Source organism: Eublepharis macularius, chromosome 3, assembly GCF_028583425.1.
Source record: "Eublepharis macularius isolate TG4126 chromosome 3, MPM_Emac_v1.0, whole genome shotgun sequence".
Classification (NCBI taxonomy): Eukaryota; Metazoa; Chordata; class Lepidosauria; order Squamata; family Eublepharidae; genus Eublepharis; species Eublepharis macularius.
This window is the reverse complement of record NC_072792.1, coordinates 80,719,678-80,745,019: the sequence shown is the minus strand read 5'-3', so window position 1 is coordinate 80,745,019 and position 25,342 is coordinate 80,719,678. Positions and strand designations below refer to the sequence as shown.

Sequence of the window (25,342 nt, the reverse complement as noted above, 5' to 3'; positions counted from 1 at the left end):
ATTCCAGGAGATCTCCCAGGTAAGTCTGGGAGGTAAAATGCCCAGGTAATTCTGGGGGGCATAGTATGCATGGCAAAAAATGTATTCTTTCAAAGTGTACAAATAGATTTATAAATTAAATGAACAGCTCGGAAAATTATTTTATTTTCTTGCTTTAAAAAAAAATGAAGCAGAACAGTATTTCTGTGCAACCTAAAAAAGGAACCCTTTCAAAACTATTTGCTGCCAAAACATTTTTTTTAAAAAAACAGATCGCAGATTGGAAGTGTTGTTATCTAGATTTTATGTTTCTGGGTAGAATAACTGCACTTTGTAATGTAAGTTCTTTCCCCATTAAAAAAAAAGCATTAATGGTGTCTTTAAAAAAAGAGAGAGAGTTTTGAAGGACATTCTAGTATAAGTGAAATCAAAAAGAGTCCAGTAGCACCTTTAAGACTAACCAATTTTATTGTAGCATAAGCTTTCGAGAATCAAGTTCTCTTCTTCAGATGCATGATCCGAACTGGTCAAATACAGAAGAGGAGGGGAGAGAGGGGAGAAAGAAGGGGACATATATCACAAGGAGACAGAATGCAATTAGCGTGGAGGCAGTCAAAACATTCCTTTGCTTGGAAATGTAAACATCTCCTTTTGGTGTGCAGTCAGTTTGCCCTATTAGTTTGTAGCAGTGAAGGTATCCAATTCCTATGTAGTATAAGCCTTCGATGACCACAGCTCTCCCTGCCAGCTGCATCTGACAGAGAACTGTGGTCCCCGAAAGCCCACACCAGGTGTCACTGGGCTCCCCCAGACCACGCCTCTGTAAAGGGAATCTGTTACCTGTGATAATGTGATAACCATTCATAGTCTCTATTCAGTCCCAGCTTGACAGAGTCAAATTTGCATATGAATTCCAATTCAGCAGCCTCCCATTGGATTTTGTTTTTGAAAGGTTTCTGTTGAACCACAGCGACCTTTAAGTCTTTGGTGGAATGTCCTGGTAGATTGAAGTGTTCTCCCACTGGTTTTTGGACGTTTCCATTTCTAATGTCAGATTTGTGTCCATTTATTCTTTTGCATAGAGTTTGGCTGGTTTGTCCAATGTACAGAGCAGAAGGACATTGTTGGCACATGAGGGCATATATCAGATTGGAGGATGAGCAGCTGTAAGAGCCAGAGACAGTGTAGTTGATGCCATTGGGTCCTGTAATTGTATTCCCTGGGTAGATATAGGGGCAGAGCTGGCATCTGGGTCTGTTGCAGGGCCTGGTACCTGTGCTGGTGACTCTGCTGGCCGATTCATGATTGTAAGTGAGAAGTCGTTTAAGATTGGGGGGCTGTCTGTAGGCAAGGAAAGGTCTTCCACCCAGGACTTCTGAGAGAGAGGTATCATTTTCCAGGATGGGTTGTAGCTCACTGATGATACGTTGGATGGGTTTGAGCTGGGAGCTATAGGTGACAACCAGTGGTGTTCTGTTGTTAGTTCCTTTAGGTGCTCTGTACATTGGACAAACCAGCCAAACTCTACGCAAAAGAATAAATGGACACAAATCTGACATTAGAAATGGAAACGTCCAAAAACGTCCAACTGGGAAAACTCAGTAGAGGAGAATTTTGTTAACACACCACTTTTAAACTAATTGACAATTGCAAACTTTTGTAAGTAAAAATGCTGTAACTTCTCAGATTTTACATTCCTTTCTATTGATCATATATAGGATTTGTAAATTTCAGTTGCAATCCTAGACATATTGGTTCAGAATCATACTCAGGTCAGGTCTGTTCCCAGGATCATATTCTTAGCATTGCATTGTTAGGCTCTCAGTTTCTATTCTAATAGTATGTAATAAACACCAGAAAGTGTTGTTTGCTTTTTAAGCACTTTTTCAAATGCTGTTCTTTCTTTAACAATATAAGATCTGCATTACAATTCATATATTCATATTCCACATCTGGAACCACTCACTCTGATTTTGACTATATATAAAAATTGGGTTTTGAAAAAGATAAGACTGCAGTAATAAAGATTTTTTTAAAAAAATTGAAAGGAAGAGTTTTATATTACCATCTTCATGCTAGTGAATGAAATGTAAGTATCAGGCATAAAAGTACATTTGAATAAGAGATTGCATCTCTCCAATTTCTCTGTGTTCATGGTGGTAACACAGCCCAATTTATGTGACTCTACATACTATATAGTCAATATGTTGATATTAAAAGGCCAGTTTGAATTAAAGTCCACTAGTTGTGGTCTCCTCCAAGAAAGCCCATTGCTGAATTTGGAACAGCAAGAAGCTTTATTATTCACTGCCTGGCTTCTGTCAAAACAACAGTGCCCCAACAGGCAACAAAGAAGGTACCTGTTAACCCATTAACTTCATTAGGTGACTCCAAATTCTAGTACTATGGGAGAAGAAGAAAAAGTGTTGTCAATTTTCTCTACCCCATGCATAATTTTGTAAACCTCTATCATGTCCTTCCACCTTGTCATCCTTTTTTCTGAACCAAAAGTCCCAGGCATTTTGTTATTTATTTATTTTTATTTAAAGTTTCCTATGCTGCCTTTTCACCCAATTTAGGGTTCACAAGGCGGTGAAAATTAAAATATTAAAAGTATTTCAAACATCAGAACATTCAAACATTTCAGACATAAAAACATTTAAAATACATTTTTTGTATTTTTATGTGTTTGTGTTACACTCTGCTTTTTTTTTACATTTAAGTGGAATGTAACACAAACACCATAAAAATATAAACACATAAAACACACAAGAGGAGAGGTATGCCAGGCAAAACAAAACAAAAAAAAACCTTTGCTCATAAGAAAAGTGCTACAATCTTTAATCATCTTGTTTTTCCTCTTGTACTTTTTCCAGCCGTTTCTTAGATATGGAGCCAGAACTGTACATAGTATTCCAAATGAGTCCTCTCTATAGATGGAGCATTATATTATTGGCCATTTTATTATCACTCCCTTTTCTAATAATCCACAGCAAATAGTATGCCTTTTTCAACACTTCCCCAGACTGAATGTTTTAATTGAGCTATCCGCTATAACCCCAAATCTATTGCCCACTCAGATTTGACCAGTTGAGACCCCATTACCAGGTGTTCTTTTTTTTAACGATGTGCATCACTTTACACAATTTGCCACTTCATTACACAGACATCCTCTTGGAGATCTTCACAATGTGCTTTTTTCACCATTCTGAATAATTTAGTATAATCTTCAAACTTGTCCAGTACATTGGTGGTGGTGGAAAGTGCCATCAGGTTATAGCTGAGTTAGGGTGACCCCAGCTGAGGTTTTCAAGGCAAGAGACTAACAGAGGTGTTTTGCCATTGCCTGCCTCTGCAACCCTGGTTGTCTTTGGAAGTCTCCCATCCATTTATTAACCAAGGCCATGTTGGCACGGCGTGGTTTGAACTGTAGCGAAGCTATAATTAAGGCTTCCACACACTTATAGTAGTAAACGTGTATGTACATTTATTTTACAGTGACTTATATATACAGGACTTTGTTCTCACTGTCAAAGTGCTTCGCCAAGCACTTTGTGGAACAAGCTCCACACTTACACCAGACACAGCTGGCTTATATACATCCATAGCACCCCCCAGTGTCCAATCCCAGCACATCAGGTGAGGTGACTAAGCTGTTTCTTCGCTCTTGCATCATCCAAGGACCTGTCAAATAGATCTTTTACATCAGTTATGACAGACAGACCTAAACAGCAAGATGCACACATGCTTCTTGGCTCATTATGTCAACACTCCTCCTTGAGACAAGAGGCATGACCCCCAGCATTTCTTTGCATTTAGCCAACATTTCCTGGTTTTGTCCCTTTGTCAACAGATCTGCAGGATTTTCATTTGACTTACAATGACTCAAACATACTATACCTCTGTGAATGTTATCATGTACATTTTGGTACCGGATTATAATATGTTTACTTCTGGCACGTATTGTTTGGTGTTGTGCCAATTGCTCTGCAGCAGAACTGTCACACTTTATTTTCACTGGCAATGGACATTGGATATTCAGATCCCCCAATAACTTTATTACCCATTCCAGTTGCAAAATACAATCACTTAACGAAGCAAATTCCGCCTCACACGAGCTAGTCGCCACTAATGTTTGTCTTTGTGATTTCCAACATACTAGTGCTCCCAGAACTTGTATAAGATACCCAGAAGTAGACCTTCCTTCATCATTACCCCATGATGCGTAACCAAAGGCCACCACTTCAATACTTTTTGTAGTGTTTAATACAAGCCTATGTTCAGAAGTTCCCTTCAGGTAACGCAGCACCCTTTTTGCTGCTTGCCAGTCCCTGTCACCGGGATCTGGACACTGCCTACATAGCCACTGCACCACATAACCCAGATCAGAGCGGCTCCAGCAGGACAAATACAGCAGTGACCCAACTAATGATTGGTATTTTGTTTTATTTTCTAAAGGAGTATTCCTTGGTTCCTTAAGACACACAGCAGACATGGGAGTTTGCACTTCTTTTGCCTCTGACATTCCATGCTGCTTCAGCAACTGTTTTATTTTATTGCTTTGACTCAGCTCAAAACACCCTGAGCTGTTTCTGGTGATTTGCATACCTAAGTAGTTTGAAATAGGTCCCCAAAACCTTGTTTTAAACACACCAGTTATTGTTTGTCGGAATTCATCCAATTCCTCAGTTGACTTACAAAGAAAACAGAGGTCATCCACATAGCAAAGTAGGTAACATTGCTTCTTACCACTCTTCTTTGTGTATAAACATGGATCAGCCTCTGCTTGCCTAAACCCAAGGCTAGCTAGTGTCTTTGATAAACACAAATTCCAGCACTGTGCTGCCTGTTTCAACCCGTAGATGGACTTGTGCAGTTTTAATACACAACCTTTTTGTTCAGATTCAAAACCTGGGATTTGTTCCATATATACCTCTTCTTCCAAGTTTGCATTCAGAAAGGCAGTTTCTACATCAAAGTGATAAACAGCTAAGCCCTCTGCACTCGCTTTGCACAGAGCAGCTCTGAAGGTTTCCCCCCCTCATAGTAGGTGAAAACACTAAATCATAATCCTGCCCCTGTATTTGGGAGTATCCCTTTGCCACAAGGTGAGCCTTGCGCTTAAAACCTCCGTTAGGGTCATATTTCACTTTATACAACCACTTACAGCCCACTGGGCTTTTCCCTTCTGGCATTTCAGACAGAGAGAACACTTTGTGGGGTCAAAATCTCAACACCAACTAGAGAATTAATTATGACACTTCTGACAGTCGCAAAGAATTTAATTACACTAAACTGGAATAAGCAGCACCAACCTTCCACGAAACAATGGTTGCTAAGAGTCTGGGATTTCATTATCATGGAAAAAATTACTTGCAATCTGCATAACATGAAGAACCTTAACAGCAGTTCAGGCTTTTATGAGAAGTGGATGCTGTTCTATGAGTATATAGCAGAACATGAATTGCAGGCACCTAACCACTTATATCAATCTATCTTTGACAATTGATTTAGTGAGGTCAGCACTAGCTTACTCTTATCTTACTCTCAAGTTCAACACCATGTTTAGTATCTTATGGATATATATTGTGGAATCTAAATAACCTAATGAGGATGTTAATTATTCAAATGATGTTAAACTGGATTTATCATTCGTTATTGTGAATAACATGAAATGTTGAAGATCCTTGTTCTTTGTGAATGGAATAGTTGTGTATCGTTACATCGTTATTGTATAACTGTTGTTTTGTTGTTATTATTATTAATAAATAATTATATATATATATAAAAAAGAGAGAACACTGTGATCTACAAGGGACTCATATTCCTGTCGCATAGCAGCGAACCAAGCCTCTCTTTCAGACCCATCTAGCCGCAAAACTTCTTGATAGTCAGCCGGTTCTGGCACCCACACAAAATTTACTTGTGGCAGATCTGGCTCAAAGCCATATCTCACAGGAGGCACTCCTTTTGTGGAGCGTTGTGACACTCTTGGAAGTTTCATACCAGGACTCTGAGACTGTGTAGGAGATTTCTCTTCCCTTTTAACCTCCTGCTCATGAATCACATTCTGTGGCTGACTTTTGTCACTCTGAGCCTCTTTGTGCTCTGTTAACGGCAGAAACACCTGTGATTGCTCCTCCTTACCATGGAGTCTTTCCCAGCTATTGTGTTCATTAAAGCTTGCGGATCTGCTAAAACAAACCTTTCTGTCTGCTGTGACAAACCTGTAGGATTTCATACCAGACTGATATCCTACAAACACATGTTGAATTTCCCTGACAGATCCCTTTCTTCTCTGTTTCAGAGGCACATTCACCCATGCTTTAACCCCAAACACTCTGAGATACTCGAGCTTTGGGTCCTTTTTATACAACACTCTGTAGGGAATATCATTTATTGCCCTACTCCAAACCCTGTTGCTGACATAACAGGCTGCTCCCAATGCCTCAGCCCAATAAGATACCGGCAAGTCTGCATCTGTCAGCATGGCTTTCATTATTGTTTGGACTTTACCACCACTGCATTCTACCACGCCATTTTCACTTGGAACCCCTGGGTTTGCCATTCTATGAACAATTCCCTTTTTATCCAACCATCTGGAGAATTCATTTGTCTGGAACTCTCCACCCATGTCTGTTTGAGTGGCACGAAGCTTTTCACCCAGCTGCAACTCAGCTCTTTTGTGCCAGTACTTCACTGCTTGAAACGTTTCTGACTTGTGTGTCAGCACATACGCCCACAGATAATGACTCTTATCATCACAGATAATTAAAGCATATCTTTTCCCTGAATGGCTTTGAGGGTACGGCCCTATCAGATCCTTGTGGACCAGCTCCAAGGGCTTCTTTGACACACGGCTACTGAACTTAGCCACAGGATAAGCATGACTCTTTACCTGTTTGCAGACCTGGCAGTCTAGAAAATACTTACATGGTTTTACACTTTCCCCTGGTAGCAGAGCCAATGTTTTCCTTAGTGCTTCATACCCAATATGACCAAGCCTGCGGTGTAAAATATGAACACACCACTCATGGTCACACCTGTTGGACACAACCTGTGCCCTTACTTTAACATCCTCAATGGAATAGACATCATTACGCAATTCACCTTGCATCAGAGGCTTTCCCTCTTTAGAGATCGTGCACCCACTCTGGGAAAAAGATACGTTAAACCCTTCTCTGGTTAGAGCACACACACTTAACAGGTTGCTTTCTACCGATGGTACACATAATACATCCCTGAAGGTGTGTCCTAAGGAAGGAAAAGTTAATTTGCCCTGGAAAGTCACCTTTGCACACCTCCTGTCAGCTAGCCTGACATGAGGCAGTGTTGACTCGTGGACGTCCTCCAGCACGGACTCCTCTCGGCAAATTATTTTTGAAGCACCTGAATCGATGATCCAAGAGCTCCCAGCGCCAGCTGACATCACCCGCCTTGCTTCTCTGCTCCTGGAATCACCTCGGCTGTTTTTGGACTCCAGCCTCCTTCCTTTCCTTTGATGGGGGCACTCTCTACGAACATGGGATTTGCTTCCGCAGGTCCAACACTTTCTGGTTGCCAGCAAAACTGGAGACATAGGAACAGCTTGCCTGTTGTCTCTCTGTAGTTTGCTGTCGGTCCCTTCATCAGAACACGCTGTAGACTTGGCTGCGTTCCCAGATTTGGCTGCATGCCCAGACTCAGATAACAGCTGGTCTTTTTGCCTCCTTTCATAATCCAGCAGTTTAGCTACAACATAGCTCCATGTTAATTCGTCTGCTTGCACCATTTCTAATGTTGTCAGGAGAATTTCATACTCAGGTGCTAAGCTGGAAAGTAAAATATACACCTGGTCCGGCTCTGAGAAAGTCTTTCCTCTTAGCTGCAGGTCCCTGAAGCTCTGCATCAATGCGGCTATGTGTTCTTGCACTGGTTCTCCAGGCTTCTGAACCCTTCGGTACAGGGCTCTTGTCAATGCTATCAAGACTCCTGCTGACTCACGCAGGTGCACGACCTTGAGTGCCTTCCAAGGCGCCTGAGCTGTGTTTTCATTAGCTACATAGTTTAGCCGGCTGTCGGCTATGCTTAACACAATTATAGCCAGTGCCCTTTCATCTTTCGCCTCCTCTGCTGGTGTGGGGTCGTCTGGAGGGTTATCAACACAGACCCAAAGACTTTCCCTCTTAAGGTAATGCTGCATTCGGATGGACCATACCTGGTAGTTCTCATCCGTAAGCTTCTCCACCGGCAGGGCTGTTTGGATTTGTGCCATCTCTGGTATCTGGACTGGCCCTGGGAGAATGTTTTCCTTCTCCTCCTCCTCAGCACTGCTTCCCTGCGAGGACAGTTTGCCAGCTGCTGTTTTTCCTCACCAGCGCAGAACAGTCACTCCTGGACTGCACCGTCCACAGCCTTCAGCTCCGAGCCTCTCAGGACTTCACCGCTCACAGTTCCTCGAACCTTCAACGCCTGCCACACGGTTCTGGGCCCATAACCCTGTTGGCGCAGCGTGGTTTGAACTGTAGCGGAGCTATAAATAAGGCTTCCACACACTTATAGTAGTAAAAGTGTATGTACATTTATTTTACAGTGACTTATATATACAGGACTTTGTTCTCACTGTCAAAGTGCTTCGCCAAGCACTTTGTGGAACAAGCTCCACACTTACACCAAACACAGTTGGCTTATTTACATCCATAGCACCCCCTAGTGTCCAATCCCAGCACATCAGGTGAGGTGACTAAGCTGTTTCTTCGCTCTTGCATCATCCAAGGACCTGTCAAATAGATCTTTTACATCAGTTATGGCAGACAGACCTAAACAGCAAGATGCACACATGCTTCTTGGCTCATTATGTCAACAGGCCAACCTCGTTTAGCTTCCGAGATCTGATAAGATCAAGCTTACCTGGGCTATCCAGGTCAGCGTGACCAGTACACTACTGGCCCCCAATTCCAATACTTTTTTTAATAAATGGCACTGACATATGGGACACTGATGCTCATTTTCCTCCATCTCCTCTCATTTTCCCCCATTGGAAGAACTGCCCATTTAGTTCTACTCTCTGTTTCCTTTTTGTAGTCCTCTGAAGTGTTTCTGGGGTTGGCAGGGGCTGGAACAACCTACAAAGCTTCACTGTTTTGGGTCTCAACAGAACTCTGAAAGCAGAAGTGGTTCAGGCCTCCTTTCCTCCCGTTGCTTTCCCCTCCAAACAGCTGGGCACAGGGATAGCTGGTTGTAGGTCTTCCTTGGACAGAGTCCCTGGTCTTTATAAAGCAGAGTCTATTGGCAGAGTCTATCTCGCCTTTTCCCTGAGAGATTGCCCTTCCCACAGGAAGTGAAGTGAGGGAGTGACTGCTAGTCAGACACAGCCTTTAGTTATGGCCAGCTATGCCTGCCTGGTCTGATTCCTTCCTCTTGTGGGGACTGTGCATTACTTAGATGAATCTGCTTGATCCTGGGCATTCTCTGCAGGTGGCCTTCCTGTTGCCTTTAGGCAGGAGTTTCAGGCCTGGAGCTGTGCCCACCTGTATCCCCCATCCATCTTGTATTTGTTATCTCTCCTGGCATTTCTTGGAACCATCTGGGATGGGGGGGCACCTCCAGTGGCCAGCAGCTGTGGTCATGGATACCAGCATTACCTTTTCCATGCCTTGTATTCCTGATAAATTTTGGGTGTGGAAGATGCCCCAGACACCTGTTTAATCCAAAAAAGGATCTTTATCCCATGACTGCTAAACCTGAAGGATTTTTGATGAGGTATTTTGTCTAAAGCTCTTAGGAAGTCCAAGTATATAATGTCTACCAGATCACTGTTATCAACATACCCTCTCAAAGCATTGTTAACCTTCACAAATGACTCAGAAGGTTACCTACCATTTATACAAATTAAAATTCTGTCACTGTCTACTGACCTTCAAAGCATTTTATGATCTGAAAATGTGTAATCTTTTTCTAAAAAGAGTTGACCATTTTACTGTATTGTGACCCATTCTTTTCCATATGCTTTATTCTAGATTATAATACTTTGCCTTTAAATCTGTAATGTACTGCTAAAAAACTTATTCACATAGTGGAAATGTTTTTGGTTTTAGCAGACAGTGGTATATTTACCTAGAGGATATAGATGTTGGGTTCCTGGATTGTTACTAGTCAGTAACTCCTGAGTTACCTATTGAATCTATTTGAAAAAATTGTATGGATGATTATTTTAATTCCTAACCAAACACACTCTCTATTTATGAGCTTTCTTTTCAATATACTTAACAAAACGTGTAATCTTGTACAAACCAGAGTGATTCAATATTCATCTTTAACTGGTATTTCCTCTGTGTAAATGTCTGGTCAAACAGTGTTCAGCATTTTTTTAGTCATTTTAGCTGCTAGACACCCATTGAAACGCTGAAAGAAATTCTCATCATTCTGCCATGTACACATGCAAAGACTTCCAGTTTTTCTCAGTGACAGCTTGGTCAGTTGGCACATTTAATAGACTCATGGAGTTCAGTGCTAAAGCCATTAAAATTAGTGATACAGGATGTATTGCGAAGCTTTCATTAGTAACTTTTGATGGACAGATCTAGAATTAGGTGCATTTGACACTGAAGTCATTTTTAAAGAGGCATATCTGGGTTCTTCTGCCATCTGAAGTAAACTTGAGGATCACAGTAACTATCTTTTGCCAGCAGAGGTTTACTTGACCCCTCTTTAATGTTATGACATCTTCTGAAAATTGTTTTAAATAGAGTATTTGGAGTATACTTGCTTTTATCCTCCTTTTCCATATTTGGAACTGCTATTATTCACTTATTTATTTTATTTACAGAATTTATATTTCTGCCCTCATCAGGGCCACCAAGATTCACAAGATTAAAAACATATAACAAGATCACATCTTAAAAATTGTTAAAACCAGCAAGCATACATTACGAAAGCAATTAAAACCAAATCTAAAATATGCAAACAGAAACATAAAAACAATACTTAAGCCATGTTTCAGGATAGAGGGATCACTGACCAGCTTAAAAAGTCTTCACCTGCTGGCAGAAGACAGCAACAGAAGGTAACAGATTAGTCTCCCTGGGAGTAGAATTCCAGCATTTTGGAATCACGACTGAGAAGGTCTTGTCCCAGGTTGCTACCTACCTATTCAGAGAAGGTGGAGGCAGCCAAATCTAGAACTCAGAATATGCCTGCAGTGGTTAGGTAGATTCATAAAGGAGTAGGTGGTCCTTCAGAAATGTTAGTTCCAAGCCACATAGGGCTTTAGAGGTCAACACCAGCACCACATTGGTGGTGGAGGAAAGTGCCATCAGGTTATAGCTGAGTTAGGGCAGCCCCAGCTGAGGTTTTCAAGGCAAGAGACTAACAGAGGTGGTTTGCCATTGCTTGCCTCTGCAACCCTGGTTGTCTTTGGAAGTCTTCCATCCAGTTGTTAACCAAGGGTCAACCCTGTTTAGCTTCCAAATTGTACTTGGAAACAGACTGAGTGACAGTCCAGATGGGCCAAGACTATTCCCTACCACTCACTCCAATCAACATCCTAGATGTAGCATTCTGCACCAACTGGAGTTTTCAAACGCTTTTCAAGGGCAGCCCCACACAGGGCCAGATCTAGGGTTGCCAGTGCCCAGTGCAACCCTTGATCTGGCCTCCACATGCGCGTGCAGCACGTGTGTGCTCCTGGTGCTGTGTGATGATGTCACTTGGTGATGTCATCATGCAGGGGCGGTGCATGCCACCGCACGGCAAGCCAGCTGGCCAAGCACCCGGTGCGCCATGGAGCTGGTGGCAGCGGCGGTGGTGCATGCATGTGCTGGGGCAGCCAGCTTGCCATGCGGGCGGCTGAGCACAGGGCTAGGAGGCCCTCCATGCGGTTTGCCTGCCCTGCTTCCCCATGCTGCCCATGTGGCAAGCCGGCTGCCCCAGCGCCTGGTGTGCCGCAGAGCTGGCAGCAGCAGCGTGGGCGTGTGCTGGGGCAGCTGGCTTGCCACGTGGGGGGCTGAGTGCAGGGCTGGGAGGTCCTGTGCATGTGGCAAGCAAGATGCCCCATCAGCGAGGCAGGCGAGGGCCTCCCAACCCTGTGCTTAGCCTCCTGTGCAGCAAGCTGTGGAGTGCTCCCGGTGGCTGGCAGCCGTACTCGGCGCCCCCTCTTTGGCAGCACTGGAGGCAGACTACCCCCTCCCCCCTCGATCTGGCCCTGGCCCCACATACAGGACATTGTAGCCTAGCTGTAACCAAGGCATGCACCACAGTGGCCAAATCATGTAATATTATCTTATAATAACCTTACATGACGTTAATAACATTTATGCTCCCGGTTTTATCTGCTTCTGTTTATTTGTTTTGTCTGTATTCTTGTTCGTTTTATACTTTGTATATTTTGCCTTTTAGTGTAAGCTAGTCTGTAGATCATAGAATGGAATGGTGGATTACAATGTTTGGTGTAGTGGTTAAGAGCGCAGGACTCTAATCTGGAGAACCTGGGCTTGATTCCTCACTCCTCACAGCCAGCTGAGTGACCTTGGGTCAGTCACAACTTCTAGCTCTCTCACCCCCACTCACCGTACAGGGTGTTTTGTTGTGGGGATAATAATGGCATAGTTTGTAAACCACTCTGAGTGGATGTTAAGTCATCCTGAAGGGCAGTATATAAATTGAATGTTGTTATTATTATGTTAAAGTTAATAAAATATACTTCCAAACCTTCGACAACATCTGATTGCTTTTTAGAATTCTTTTTTCTGCCTGCAAATTATACTTTGTTTTTAAATAAGCTCTATGGATTTCTGTTTTTAACATTGATTGTAACGTGTCTAGCAGGTTTAGACTACACAAAAAAGGTAAGTTATAAATTTAATTAGTAACAGAAGTAAATTTAGAATTATAATTAAACAATAATGCCCTATTGATTTAGCATATTGAAAATCTATAATAAAATGTTTGGTTTATGCAAAATAATATAAACTAGGATTCAATCAAGGGCAGATGTACTGCTTATAAACAGAGGTTTATCATAGGCTCAACTTAATTCCTCTTCCTAAATGCATTAAGAATATTTTTTTTATTTCAATATTTGTATCCCTCATCTGGTTCCTGGTTAAAAATTACACCAATAATATTTCAAATTCCCCCAAACATTAAAGTAACATAAAATTAAAATAAAATACAGAAGAATTGTTTACAGTTTTGCTTTGGCATTTTAATAGGCAATTAAAGGAACTATCCCAAACATATCCGGAAACCGAGCCAATATTTGGGCACCATTTTTTCGGCATCATCCTTTCCCTCTCTCCTCTCCATGGCCTTAATTTTCTGCCCTGATTAATTTGCCTTTTTTTTTCTTCAAGAAGAAATAAACAGCCAATTTTAAACTGTCTGGCTCACTGGACTAACTTTGGATAACAATTTTTTTATGTCGAGGAAGGACTTAAAGTTATAGTTATAAAGCCAATTCTTCAGTCAAAATTCAATTCCTATCTCATCATTTAAATACATATTGTTGACTTAGAACTGTTGCTAGTATAATGTTTTTTTATTGTATTACGTGGATTTAAGTGAGGGGTAAAATGGGCCGAACATTAAATATTTTGGCTTTGATATCATTGGTTATACTGCCACCTCTGGCTTGAAGAATGAACTGATATTCAACATCTAATTATCTTTCTTTTTCATATAGTCTACATTTGAAGAAGGAATTACAGCCATATAATCACTACCTACTGGTTTGAAAAATGAACTTACTTTTTTTCTTTTTTCTTACTAATCTATTTTAAGGATAGGCCCTTTGAGGTATGTAGGTTGTTGCACAAATTCTGTACCTTATCTTGTTTTGGCTCAATTAGTAAAGAAGAATACAGTGGAGTTCCATGAGAGAGATAAGCATAGGCCTTTTTATTCATTGCTTATAAGCAAGGAAGAACAATACAGTTACCAGGTAAAGAAAAGCTCCTTGGACTGATTAGTTCTTTGGAGTTATGATACTACAGCATAAGAATTTATACCACTCGGTCCAGTGGCATACGTTATGTAAGTTGTAGCCTTGAAATGACATTGGTCAAGCAAATGACCACGCCAGTGGCCTGATGGTCTCACATTGGCAGAACAATTCTAAGCCTTATCACAATATGCATACTTTCTTAATTAACATTGCTCAACACTTCAAGGATGTTCAGAGAACATCTTCTGTCTTTCTTACACTTTCCCTTTCATAAAGGTCATATTATTTTCTGTCATTTTGGTGTCTAAATGTCGCTTCAGCAAACCTTGTACTTTACAGGCAAAGATTGCTTCTCTGGGTTCCATGGGAGGGAAGCGCTCTCCCTTCCCAAGGAATGTTCTTGAAGTTGCATTTAGCACCCCATTCCCCTTGCTCTGGGGCTCCTTCTCAGCCTTGAAAAGTACTGCTAATCTAATTAGCTTAGAGCCAGCTTTCTCCTTTCAGTGACTCACTTTGTTGGCAACTTCTTCATTGTCCAAGGTTTGGCTACTATCCTTGGTTGCTTAAGAGTAGTTAATCAAATCCTCCCTTCTGCAGCTGGTCTGTCTTTCTATTCCCTTTTATTGCTACATTTGGCATGAACAGCTTTACAAAGAAGTTTTCCTTGTCAGCCTATAAACAGTGTCTAGCTAACAGTGAGTACAGGTGCAGGTGTAACTACCTTATAGCAAGCTTCACAGTGACTGGTCTCAATCTTCACAGTGACTAACATACACAACATACATTCTGCTTTGGTCATTTTGCTTCAAGTTTCATTCTCTTGCAAGTTGCATTACAAATACAAAGCCCCTGAGAATAATAATGCATAGCAATAGTAAAGGCACATGAAATATTCTTCTTCATTAAATCTACTTCCCACAAGGTGAAGAATGAGATAAGTCAAATTGAAGAAAATGGCTGCAACTATGAATAAGGCTAAATCTGAACTAAGTTCAGAAGATGTCATATATATAATATCTCAAAAAATAATCCCCTCTCTTTCAAGTCAAATTAAAATTTTCTTTACAGAATTAAATCAAGAATACAAGAATGCTTTAACCCAGAAGCAGCAAACCGATAGTGAGCTGTGGTGGAAAACAAGGCATCATTAACTCAACTACAACAGATGGACCAGACTACTCAAGAAATAAATCAGAAAATGCAAGAAAATAATCAAGACATTCAAGACATTCAAGAAATCAAGATACAGCAGAAAGAATTCAGAGACATACAAGGGAAAATTGAATCACTACAAGCACTGCAAGCCAGCTCATCAATAAGAACAGACAAAGGAATGGAAATTTTGGAAATGAAATGCATAAGCAGGAATCTGAGCTTTTGCAAAATCTGAGAAACTTTGGATGATTTGGATTTAGAGAGTACATTTCAGGGGTTAGTACGAGACTGAATGTGCAAGGCAACTTTAATCCAGGAAGCCTCTTACAATGAATATATGGCTTTTCGGAAACTGAGCAAACTACTGAAATCAGCTCAAGGCATGCAAGTTGGAAGAAGGCACAAAGGAAAGAAATACAAATGGAGTTACAAATGGAGGGGAGACACATTTTTGAACTTTTACATTCTGTTACTTACAATTATTGTTGATTTACACAACTGTGTTATAGAATATTCTTCATTTATCTCTTCTTCAATATCATCCTTATTGCTGTTTATTTTCATGACTGGATGAATTTTTTTATATACACAACAGATCAATTCATCAAATTTAGAATGTATAATTAATATTAAAATGGAGTAATTATTAAACTAAATAGTAAAATTAATAAGCCAAAATACTAAGTATTATGAGGCTGAATATAATGTTGAATATAAAAAGTGACAAGTCTTGCCTTGTGTTGAATTCCAAAAATATTTTATTAGATATTCTACCACAAAGTATTATAGTACAAATATGTGTTTATGGCTAAATTACCTTCTTTTCTGTATAATAGACTAATCCTAAAGTTTCAGAAAACGTAGACTTTTTAAATAGGTAGCAGAAAATTAAGAAAATCCAGAATGGCTATTGTTAAAGTAGAACAACCGTAAAATTAAAATTTTAAAATGTTGAATATAAAAAGCTGTTAAATTGTATGAATATGGCTAAATTAACCTCTTATATGCATAACAGATCAAAACAAGAATTTCAGGAAAAATGGAGAGATTTCTTTGTTGTATATGCAGCTGGAAATTAAGAAATATGGGCAGCTCAGTCCTAAGAGGAGGGGTGGAAAGTGCTCAGGGAGAGAACTAAGGCTTATGTTGGCAGAACTAGCTTTTATATCCACATAAATCCCTCTCCGCCAGTGTCCACCCGAGGCATACTACTGCCGATAGTTGCTGCCGGCAGGCATGCTTGGCAGCCAGGCAGAGGTGCAACTGCGTTGCAAGTTCCCCTGCTGGTGCAGGAGGGGATGGGGTGGGGGGTAGGCCGCAAATTAGTCCACTTCCAAATCTACTCCAGCCCTAGGAACACTCCCTGCAGTGGCGTAAAGTTATGCCACGAAAAAAGGAGATGTAGCACATAGGCACCTATTGAATGGGAAAACTCGAGCCACTCTCCTGGTGCCCAGCCCCGCCCCAGCGGCCTGAAGGAGCATAGGATGGGAACTACCATGGGGGCCAATCCACATGCACTGCCAGGGTGAGCGAGCCCCCCTCCCTGCACCCAATCACCTGATCACATACCTTACAATACATCTGGCTGCACTTCTCATGACCTCAGGTAGGTGAGTACACGGCCAAAGGCTCTGCCCATAAGCTTTCTGCCGCAGGGACATTGTGCACGAGGCGGGAGAGTGGTTACTCATGGTGGCGGGCCCTGAGTGCACTGGGGGGACTTAGCGGGAAAACTGGGAGAACTTTGCACTTGCTCAAGGGAAGAAGGGCAAAGTCCAGTTTCCTTGCAGGTTATCTGACTTTGAAGTTCCAGCTTGGTAAGAAATGAGGGAGCATTGACAGGTAAGAAGGAGATGGGCAACAGCTAACCCAGCTTGCTGATTTGTGCAAGCTTCCCCCTCACCTGAACTCGCCTAACCACTAGCCTCTTCAGGTGAGGTTCGGCAAGGGAGGGAGCAGTGGCAGCAGCCCTGGCCTGCCCTAGAGGCAGTTGCCCAGAAAACTACATTTGACACAGCCAGTTGGGGAAGCGCTACCCATGTGGGAGCTCTGTTCAGACTCCCTCAGTTGTGGCCCCTCCTGGCAGAGGAGGAAGTGTGGCCAGTGGTTGGGTTGATTGGGTGTTCATAACACCCTGTTGCTGAAGGCTGCTCAACCACTTGACTTTCTGCCTCATGGGATAAGATCATCCCAAGGCAGAGAGTCATGAATCATGTGGTTGTGAGCTGCACCTTGGCTGCCCTTGGGCCTAAACCAGAAATTACAGGTGGTCCAGAACACAGTGGCATACATCCTTACTGGAATGCCAATCCGAGCGCACATTCATCCTGTGCTGTGCCTGCTGCACTGGCTCCTAGTGGAGTTCAGGATCTGGTTCAAGGTGTTAACCTTGGTGTTTAATGCCCTTCATGAACTGGGACCTGCATACCTGTAGGACCGCCTCTTCCATTACATCCCCTGCAGGGCATTGCATTCTGCAGACAAGCAACTCCTGGTGGTCCCTGGCCTAAAGGACATCTGTTTGACCTCAACCAGGGCCAGGGCTTTTTCTACCCTGGCCCCTGCCTGGTGGAATGCTCTCCTGCTGGAGATCTGGGACCTGCGGGACCTGTTACAGTTCTGCAGGGTCTGTAAAATGGAGATGTTCCACCGGGCCTTTGGCTGCCCTCGGCCATCTACTATGCCCATATACGGTCTCCCAAATATTTATTTAAATAGCCTGCGCCTGGACTATTTTAATGACTTTTTAAAGTTTATTATTGATTTTCTGGTTTTGTGATTAATTCAATGTGTTTTATTAATGTTGTTAGCCGCCCTGAGCCCATTTGTGGGGAGGGCGGGGTATCAATCAATCAATCAATCAATCAATCAATCAATCAATCAATCAATCAATCAATCAATCAATCAATCAATCAATCAATCAATCAATCAATCAATCAATCAATCAATCAATCAATCAATCAATCAATCAATCAATCAATCAATCAATCAATCAAACCAACCAACCAACCAACCAACCAACCAACCAACCAACCAACCAACCAACCAACCAACCAACCTGTGGCGATGCCACCACAGCTCTTAACCAAAGGACACCTTCCCAGACGTTCGAGATTGGGCTTGGCATCAGCCACACACTGGCCTGGATCACTTGCAACATGTGTCTGTTTCCCTTGCCTGCAGATCACCACTCATCTGGAAGACCAAAGGACATGGCTGTTGGAGCTCCACATAAGCCTCCGCAAGTGCAAGTCAGATCCTGCCCAAAGAGCAGTTTACCGAGGCAGCCCACGGCTCAGCCACATTGGCAGGAAATACTTTCAGAGAATCTCTGCACCTTTTCTAGTTTAATAAAATACATGTTGAAAAGCAAGAAACTGCTGTCTGTTCGCTCACTCCCCTGACATTGACAGTGGCTGCTACTGCCACCAACTCCCTGTTGAGATGTCTTCTCACACATCCCCACAAATTTTTCCTGGCTTGGGGTTGGGAACGATGGGGTGGGCTCTGCTGCCAGGAGGAGCAGGTGTCAAGTGCCACCCTGTCCAGCTTCCCTGCCCCCTTCTCTCCCTTCAATATAAGTTCACCCAGTGGGGTGGGAATTGAAGTGTGGCCCATGAATGTCTGGCAGGGTGGGGAGGGGATGCTCCACTGAGGACGTTCATCCTCTGACAGACTGAGCTGTTGGCATCTGATATGCCAGGCAGAGGGGAAGGCAGAAGTTACTGCAAGGAGGTGGGGGATGTGGAGCAACATCTTCAGATCTCCTCCTGCAGAAGGATGGATCACCCTCTGTTTTGCTGTTTGCAGAAGCAGGGATGGACTTGGGAAATCTTGCACAGGGAGAAGGTGAATGGTGCCCCCCAGAGCAATTTTTCTTCTTCCGCAGGCTGTCAGTCCATGGGGGCGGGCTGGGCTAGACTGGACAAGGGCATAGCTCTCAAGGTCCAACCCATGTTCTCACATCATTGTTATGCAGTGGTTGTTCAAATGATTCCACCGCAAGTCTATGGACGCTTTTCACTCTCTTCTGCCCTCTTGCGTGGTTTCCAATGGGCATTCCCGTCACTCATTGTAGAACCCACTTGCCCCCATTTGCCTCTCCAGATTCTGGAGGCTGCTTCAAAGTGCTGCAGGCTTTCTGGTCCCACTTTTCAGGGAGGGGGAACCTCTTTCTTGCTGTAGCAGTGGCAGTGGTGGGGATTTGCAGGTGCACCAAGCTGCGGCCACCAGCCTGGCCTTTATCAGAAATAGGGGCTGGACGGGTGAGAGGGTGGGTATTTGATCTGGACCTTCACTGTCACCTCTGTCCCCCCGGCAGGGATGCCTGCTCTCTGAGGAGAGGCCTATTGGCAGCATCGAGGATCGCAGCCTCCCCATTGGCTGTGCCACTGCTTGCCCCTCGCCTGCCTGTCAGGGGAGGGGTGTAGCCATTGGCTGGTGTGAGCAGGGTTGTCAGGGGAACAGAGGGCAGATGCTCTTGGTGACCGCCGCACCTCACTTTGCTGCACTCAGGTGCTGGTGGGAGTCTCCTGCAAGTCTTTAGGGAGCCATGGAGTGGTGCCCCATTTACATCAACACATAAGCAATGACACTGCCTTGAGGCTTAGGATTGAGCTACTGGAATAGTTAACATAGATTAGATCAAAACTAAGATTTTAAAAATGTTGAATATAAAATGTGATGTATAGGACTGAATATAGAAAGTTTAGCACAAAACTGTGGGTATAAGTAGTTGAGGAGAGGGAGAAGAGCAATATTATGAAATTTAGCTGAGTTGTTATGTATCTTCATTCTTCCCACTGCAAAACCCCCACTTTGCTCCCAATGCTGTTTGTAAGTGTTTGATGACTCAAGAACCAAACTTTGTGGGGGCAGTAGTGGGCTACAGGAAGAGGGGGAAATAGGAATATCCCATTCTACAACGTCTGTGGATAGCTGGATATGATACTGTGCCAGACGGCATTTAAAAAAAAAAAAAGCCTGGCAGTGCTGTACAAACAGCTGAAGAACTGTTGAGAGTTAATTCCTCACAGACTCACAGAGCTTTGAGTGACTGAGTACTCCAAGGAATCTAATTGGATAGCATGAGCTGGAAAGAGGAGGGTCTGTTTTCAGAGGAATCGAGTGTGAACAGATGGGAGACTAACAGTGAAATCCTAAGCAGAGTTAACTCCAGTCTAAACCCATTGAAATCAATGGGTTTAGACTGGAGTAACTCTGTTTAGGATTTCACTGTAAATCACTGATATGAGAACTGGGGAAAGTTGGTAAGGAATTTTGGAAAGTAGGTACACATTTGGGACAAAGAAAAGGGATAGATCTTCTAAGGAGAGGAGACATTATCTACCCAGTTAAATAGGGAAGTCGCTCTGGAGAATAGATCCAGAAGAGTTAGCTGTGTTAGTCTGTAGTAGAAAAATAGTAAAGAGTCCAATAGCACCTTTAAGACTAACCAGTAAAGTTGGTTAGCACCAGTAAGACTAACCAGTAAATTTGATTAGTCTTAAAGGTGCTACTGGGCTCTGGAGAGTGAAAAGATCCCTGGTTGTGTGTGGTTGGAAACTGCCTTTTGGAGACATTAAGATCTAGGGCCAAGCTACAAGTGACAAATGACACAGGTTGGACACTTGTAGCTTCCCTCAAGTTTTGATGGGAAATGTAGGCATCCTGGTCTTGCAGCTTGGCTCTCCGATTGCTGTCCAATGGACTTTTCAACTGTCACTTGTCCAACATTCCACAAAGCTGCCTACATTTCCCATCAAAACTTGAGGGAAGCTGACAAGTGTAGTTTGGCCCTTAGTTAAAAACTGAAGGAAAGCACTAACGTTTGAAGACAAGGGGAATGGGATATGAGAAAGTGGGTGCCAGCATTCTTAAACTCAAAAAAGCATCCCAAAAGAAGTTGTACTAGTGTATTTGGGGAAAACACAGGAACAAAAGCCCCTAACCATAAGCCTTTCTGTATCTGTGGAGAGGATAAGAAATAGTTGTTTTTGAATTTTAAAAATGCCTTTGGTGCCATTTCTGCTGTTTAAGGACAAAGAAGAGGGAAAGAGGAGGAAAGAACATCATAGTTACCCTAGTGGCCTACACATGTATATCCCTTGACACTTGGAACATCCCTCTTATGTACCAAGCATGAAGTAGTACTACCTATGTATACTGGAGACCCAGATCTGGGTTGCACTTTATATAGGAGACGGTACATACCCAGGAATAAGCAGGTAGAAAGAGCCCCGTGGCACAGAGTGGTAAACAGCAGTACTGCAGCCTGAGCTCTGCTCACGATCTGAGTTTGATCCTAGTGGAAGCTGGCTTCAGATAGCCGGCTCAAGGTTGACTCAACCTTCCATCCTTCTGAGGTCAGTAAAATGAGTACCCAGTTTCCTGGGGGTAAAGTGTAGATGACTGGGGAAGGCAATGGCAAACCAACCCGTAAAAAGTCTGCCAAGAAAATGTTGTGATGCGACATTCCCCCATGAGTCAGTAATGACTTGGTGCTTGTACAGGGGACTACCTTTACCTAAGCACATAAAAGATAGAATAAAATGCAGATCTGTATTGAGAAAATATAGAACAAGGGGATTCGGTTTCGTTTTTCCGGCCATGTTGGACGCTCCTCTCCGCAGGTCCGGGAGGAAGCGCCCGAGCAGCCTGACCGGGTGGTTGGCCGGCGAGGGTTAACCCCCAGGACTTCCAGTGAGGGGGTCAGGGTCCAGAGCGCTGCAGGAAGAGCCCCCTGAAGTCGATGCAGGGGGTAAATTGCCCGTTTGCTCCTACGGAGGCCGGCAGACTTGCGCAGCACATCGCGTGCTGCCGGGCCATGGAGAACGGCAACAAGCAGATTTAAGGTGAAAACCTGAAAGTAAGTGAATCCCTTCTGTTATTCTAAGCGTATGCAAAGGATTGGTGGGAGTTGAAGCTAAGAAGGTTCGGATATCTTCCCCTTCGTTGAGTTTTGGAACTTAGTTGGCGGACTCCCCCCCCCCCTAAGATGGCGAAGAAAAAGCAGAGCCCTGCTGTGGGCAAATCTGTTTCGGCTGCTTTGCAGGGGAAAGGAGAGTCTCTTGAAGAGGTGGTTAAACGCTCGGTCGTTGAAGCTATGAAGCCCTTTGTTGATAAGCTAAATGAAATGGATCAAAGGGTTGGCTCAGTTGAGAACGAAGTGAAAACCATTAAAGACGTAGTGTCTGGGGCAGAGCAGTCTGCTCGGGAAAACGCACTACTCATGAAAGTAACAAACAAAGAAGTAAAGCTTTTGGAGAATCAATTGATAGGGTTACAAGTGGATCGTGCTCAGACGGTATTGCGTCTTCAGAATGTGAAGGAGGAGGAAAGTGAAAACTTAAAGGATTTGGTGTCGGAACTTTTGGCGTTATTCGCAAAGGCAACTAAAGAAGAGTTAAAAAGCGATATTCTGGAAGTCCGCCGGACATCTTCAAAATATGCAATGAAGCGTCAGCTGCCTTGCGAGATTATTATTGATTTTTCATCTAAGAAGACTCAGGACACCATCTTATATAATTCGTACGATGTGGACTTGGACTTTCTGGGTAACAAGGTTAAGATATTGAAGGACGTTCCATTTCTAGCTCAGAAAAGAAGATTCAAATATAAAAGGTTTGCAGCTCTTCTGAGGAAGCGTGAAATAAAATACAAATGGTTATTTCCAGAAGGCATCTGGTTCAGTTATAAAGACCAAGCCTACAAGATAATATCGGAAGCACAGCTGAGGGACTTTGTGTTTAATCATCAAGAGTTTCAGCAAGGAGAAGATTTAGGATCTGAAGGGGGAAATGGGGAGGAGGGAGTGAGCGCAGCTACTGTAGCTGTTCAGAGAGAGCTGCGACCGAGATGCGGGGGGGGGGGGGGAGAAGACCTGATCCTGACTGTAGTTCGTACTTTATAAGATCTACCAATCTAATAGCATATTAGAAAGTTTAACTTTAAATAATTGTATTATGAAGGGAATGCAATACTTGTAGATGTAGTCTGTGTTTTTTATATGTTATTTCTTCCCTTTCCCCCTGTTCCCTTTTTCCCTTCTTTGTAGTTTTTGTGGTTAGTAATTAAAAATAAAAAATTTTTATAAAAAAAGAAAGAAAATATAGAACAAGGGAATAGTGAACAATACACAAAAATCTAAGCATGCCTGCATGCTCACATGCGCACACAGCAAAGTGTAAAAATGCTCAACCTAACACATAAACAACACAATATAAAAGAGAAGGGTGCAAATGAAAGCATACAAGCCTAGCGAGCAGAAGTGAAGAGCAGAGTGAAGAGAAAGAGACTGGCTCACATCTTCGGGGATCCTGTGCCAAATTACAGGGCAGTAGTAAGAAACTCAGGTGGCAGGAGACTGCTACAAAGTCTTTCAGGAGCGGGCCTGTGCCAAGTGACCTGTGGTCAGTAAGTAGAAAGTCAGGAAAAACTACTCCAAAAATTGGGGATTTGGGTGCTATATTTATACATTGAAAGTACTGAAAACTGTGATGATAGGCATGCTCCAGACTGGCATTAGCTTGGAGCCAAAAGTTTGAATTCTATTGGGAGATTTTATGTTAATGGTCAGGTTGGAAAGATGCTGTTAGTGTGATTTAAGTATCTGTAATTTCAGAATAGGCAGATGTTTCCAGAGGTAGCAATGAACAGGGAGTGTCTGATGGCTGTCTTAAAATGTTAATAATCTTAAGATAAGGGTGATTACCTGATAGATCCTGCCTTCATTAGGGTTATTATAAAAAACCTAATTGCTGAAATTTGCTGGAATATTAAGTGGGGAGGAGGCAGATAAGATTATTTTCCAGGTCGATGCTATTGACACAATAAACTGTTTCCCTTTTGTTTTGGGGTGTCATAAATAAAAAGGCTGTTCTCCTAGCTGTTTTCTTGTTTCAAGATCAAAGAGATGGAACAGGGCCTTGGATGACAATCTCAGGGGATGGCCGGGAATATAAAGAAAACAAGTGTTTAAAAGTGGCAGAGGATTAGAGAGTGTAGAGGATGAATATTTTGTAGTCTGCATCAATTATTTTCACACAGATTATGCGCTCAGTGCATACTGAGTTAAGAACATTCTGATTAAATTTTGATTATATCTGAAAAAACTTCCTTCTTTCCTTGGCTTGAAAACAAACTTGCTATCAAAATGGATAATTCTTAATTAAAAGGAGAGTGCCACAAATTAATATAATTATTTACATTTCCCTGTAATTAATAGCACAAGGCCACAGATTGTTTATGTAGTTTGTAATTTGATCCCTGACTATGAACTATTCCAAACTGATATAGTATTTCATTGATGCCCGCTGGATTTCTTGTTTGAATGTTTAATTTCATATTAGTCAGGGAATCATGGATTTTGGAGATATTTTTCTTCCCATATGCATATTTCTGGTACTCAAAATTTTAAAGTTTGTTTAAAGGAGAGTATGATTGTATTAGTAATTTAGTCACTGCTCTTTTTTTCAGGCCAGACCTGTTTGACTGGGACAGTGTCGCTTGCCAACAATCAGCCGTACAGCGATTAGACCATGCATTCAACATAGCTAAACGACATTTGGGGATTGAGAAACTCCTTGATCCTGAAGGTTTGTGTAAATTGGGTTCAGTTTTGTAATTGGAAAACCATTTTTTATACCTGCTGTTGGAAAATTATTTTTCCTCATTGCATCAGATTTTCCATTTTCACATTCATGCATGCTCCACACTGATGTTTAGAAATACTATGGTTAATTTGGCTATTTATTCACGTAGCATAATAAACACCTTCAGATTCAAATGAGTTGAATAAGTTTACTTCTATTATAAAAAGTGTGTTCTTTATTACACTGCAAAGTGAAATAGCTTGTTTTGTTCAAAAGTGATTAGATGGGCAGTTCTTACGGCTTATAATAGAAGCGGCAGCTCCTCAGCATTTTACAAATGATTCATGAACCATTTCTTTTTTAAAAAATACAGCTTTAACTTTGTAAGTCTGGCTAAAATTATTTTAATTAGAAATAAGTTTGGGACATGTTTTCTACTAGTGTCCAGCCTGAATTGTTCTTATTTTTGCTTCTGGTTTGTTTAAGAACAGTAGTGAAAATATTGTTGGTATTTCAAAGGTAAATAATCATTTTATTTATAAATGAGACAAGGTTGTTGTGAGTCTTCATAGGCCTGAGTAAAGATCCCCTTTATCCCCACACCCACATCACATTGCCTAATGTGAAACCAAACACTATATGACCACAGATAATATGATTTGCCTGGTTGAAGAGTTCCAAATAGTGGCCA

At 42.3% G+C, this 25,342-nt stretch overlaps 1 protein-coding gene across 1 annotated transcript in view; it reads left to right on the top strand.

Moving 5' to 3' along the window:
• The window catches only part of DMD (dystrophin), a 2,144,806-nt gene that overhangs the window by 697,095 nt on the left and 1,422,369 nt on the right, over positions 1–25,342 (top strand). The window contains exon 7 of the mRNA XM_054973282.1: positions 24,536–24,654. Coding sequence (XP_054829257.1) covers positions 24,536–24,654 — 119 coding nt within the window. The remainder of the gene's footprint in view (positions 1–24,535; positions 24,655–25,342) is intronic.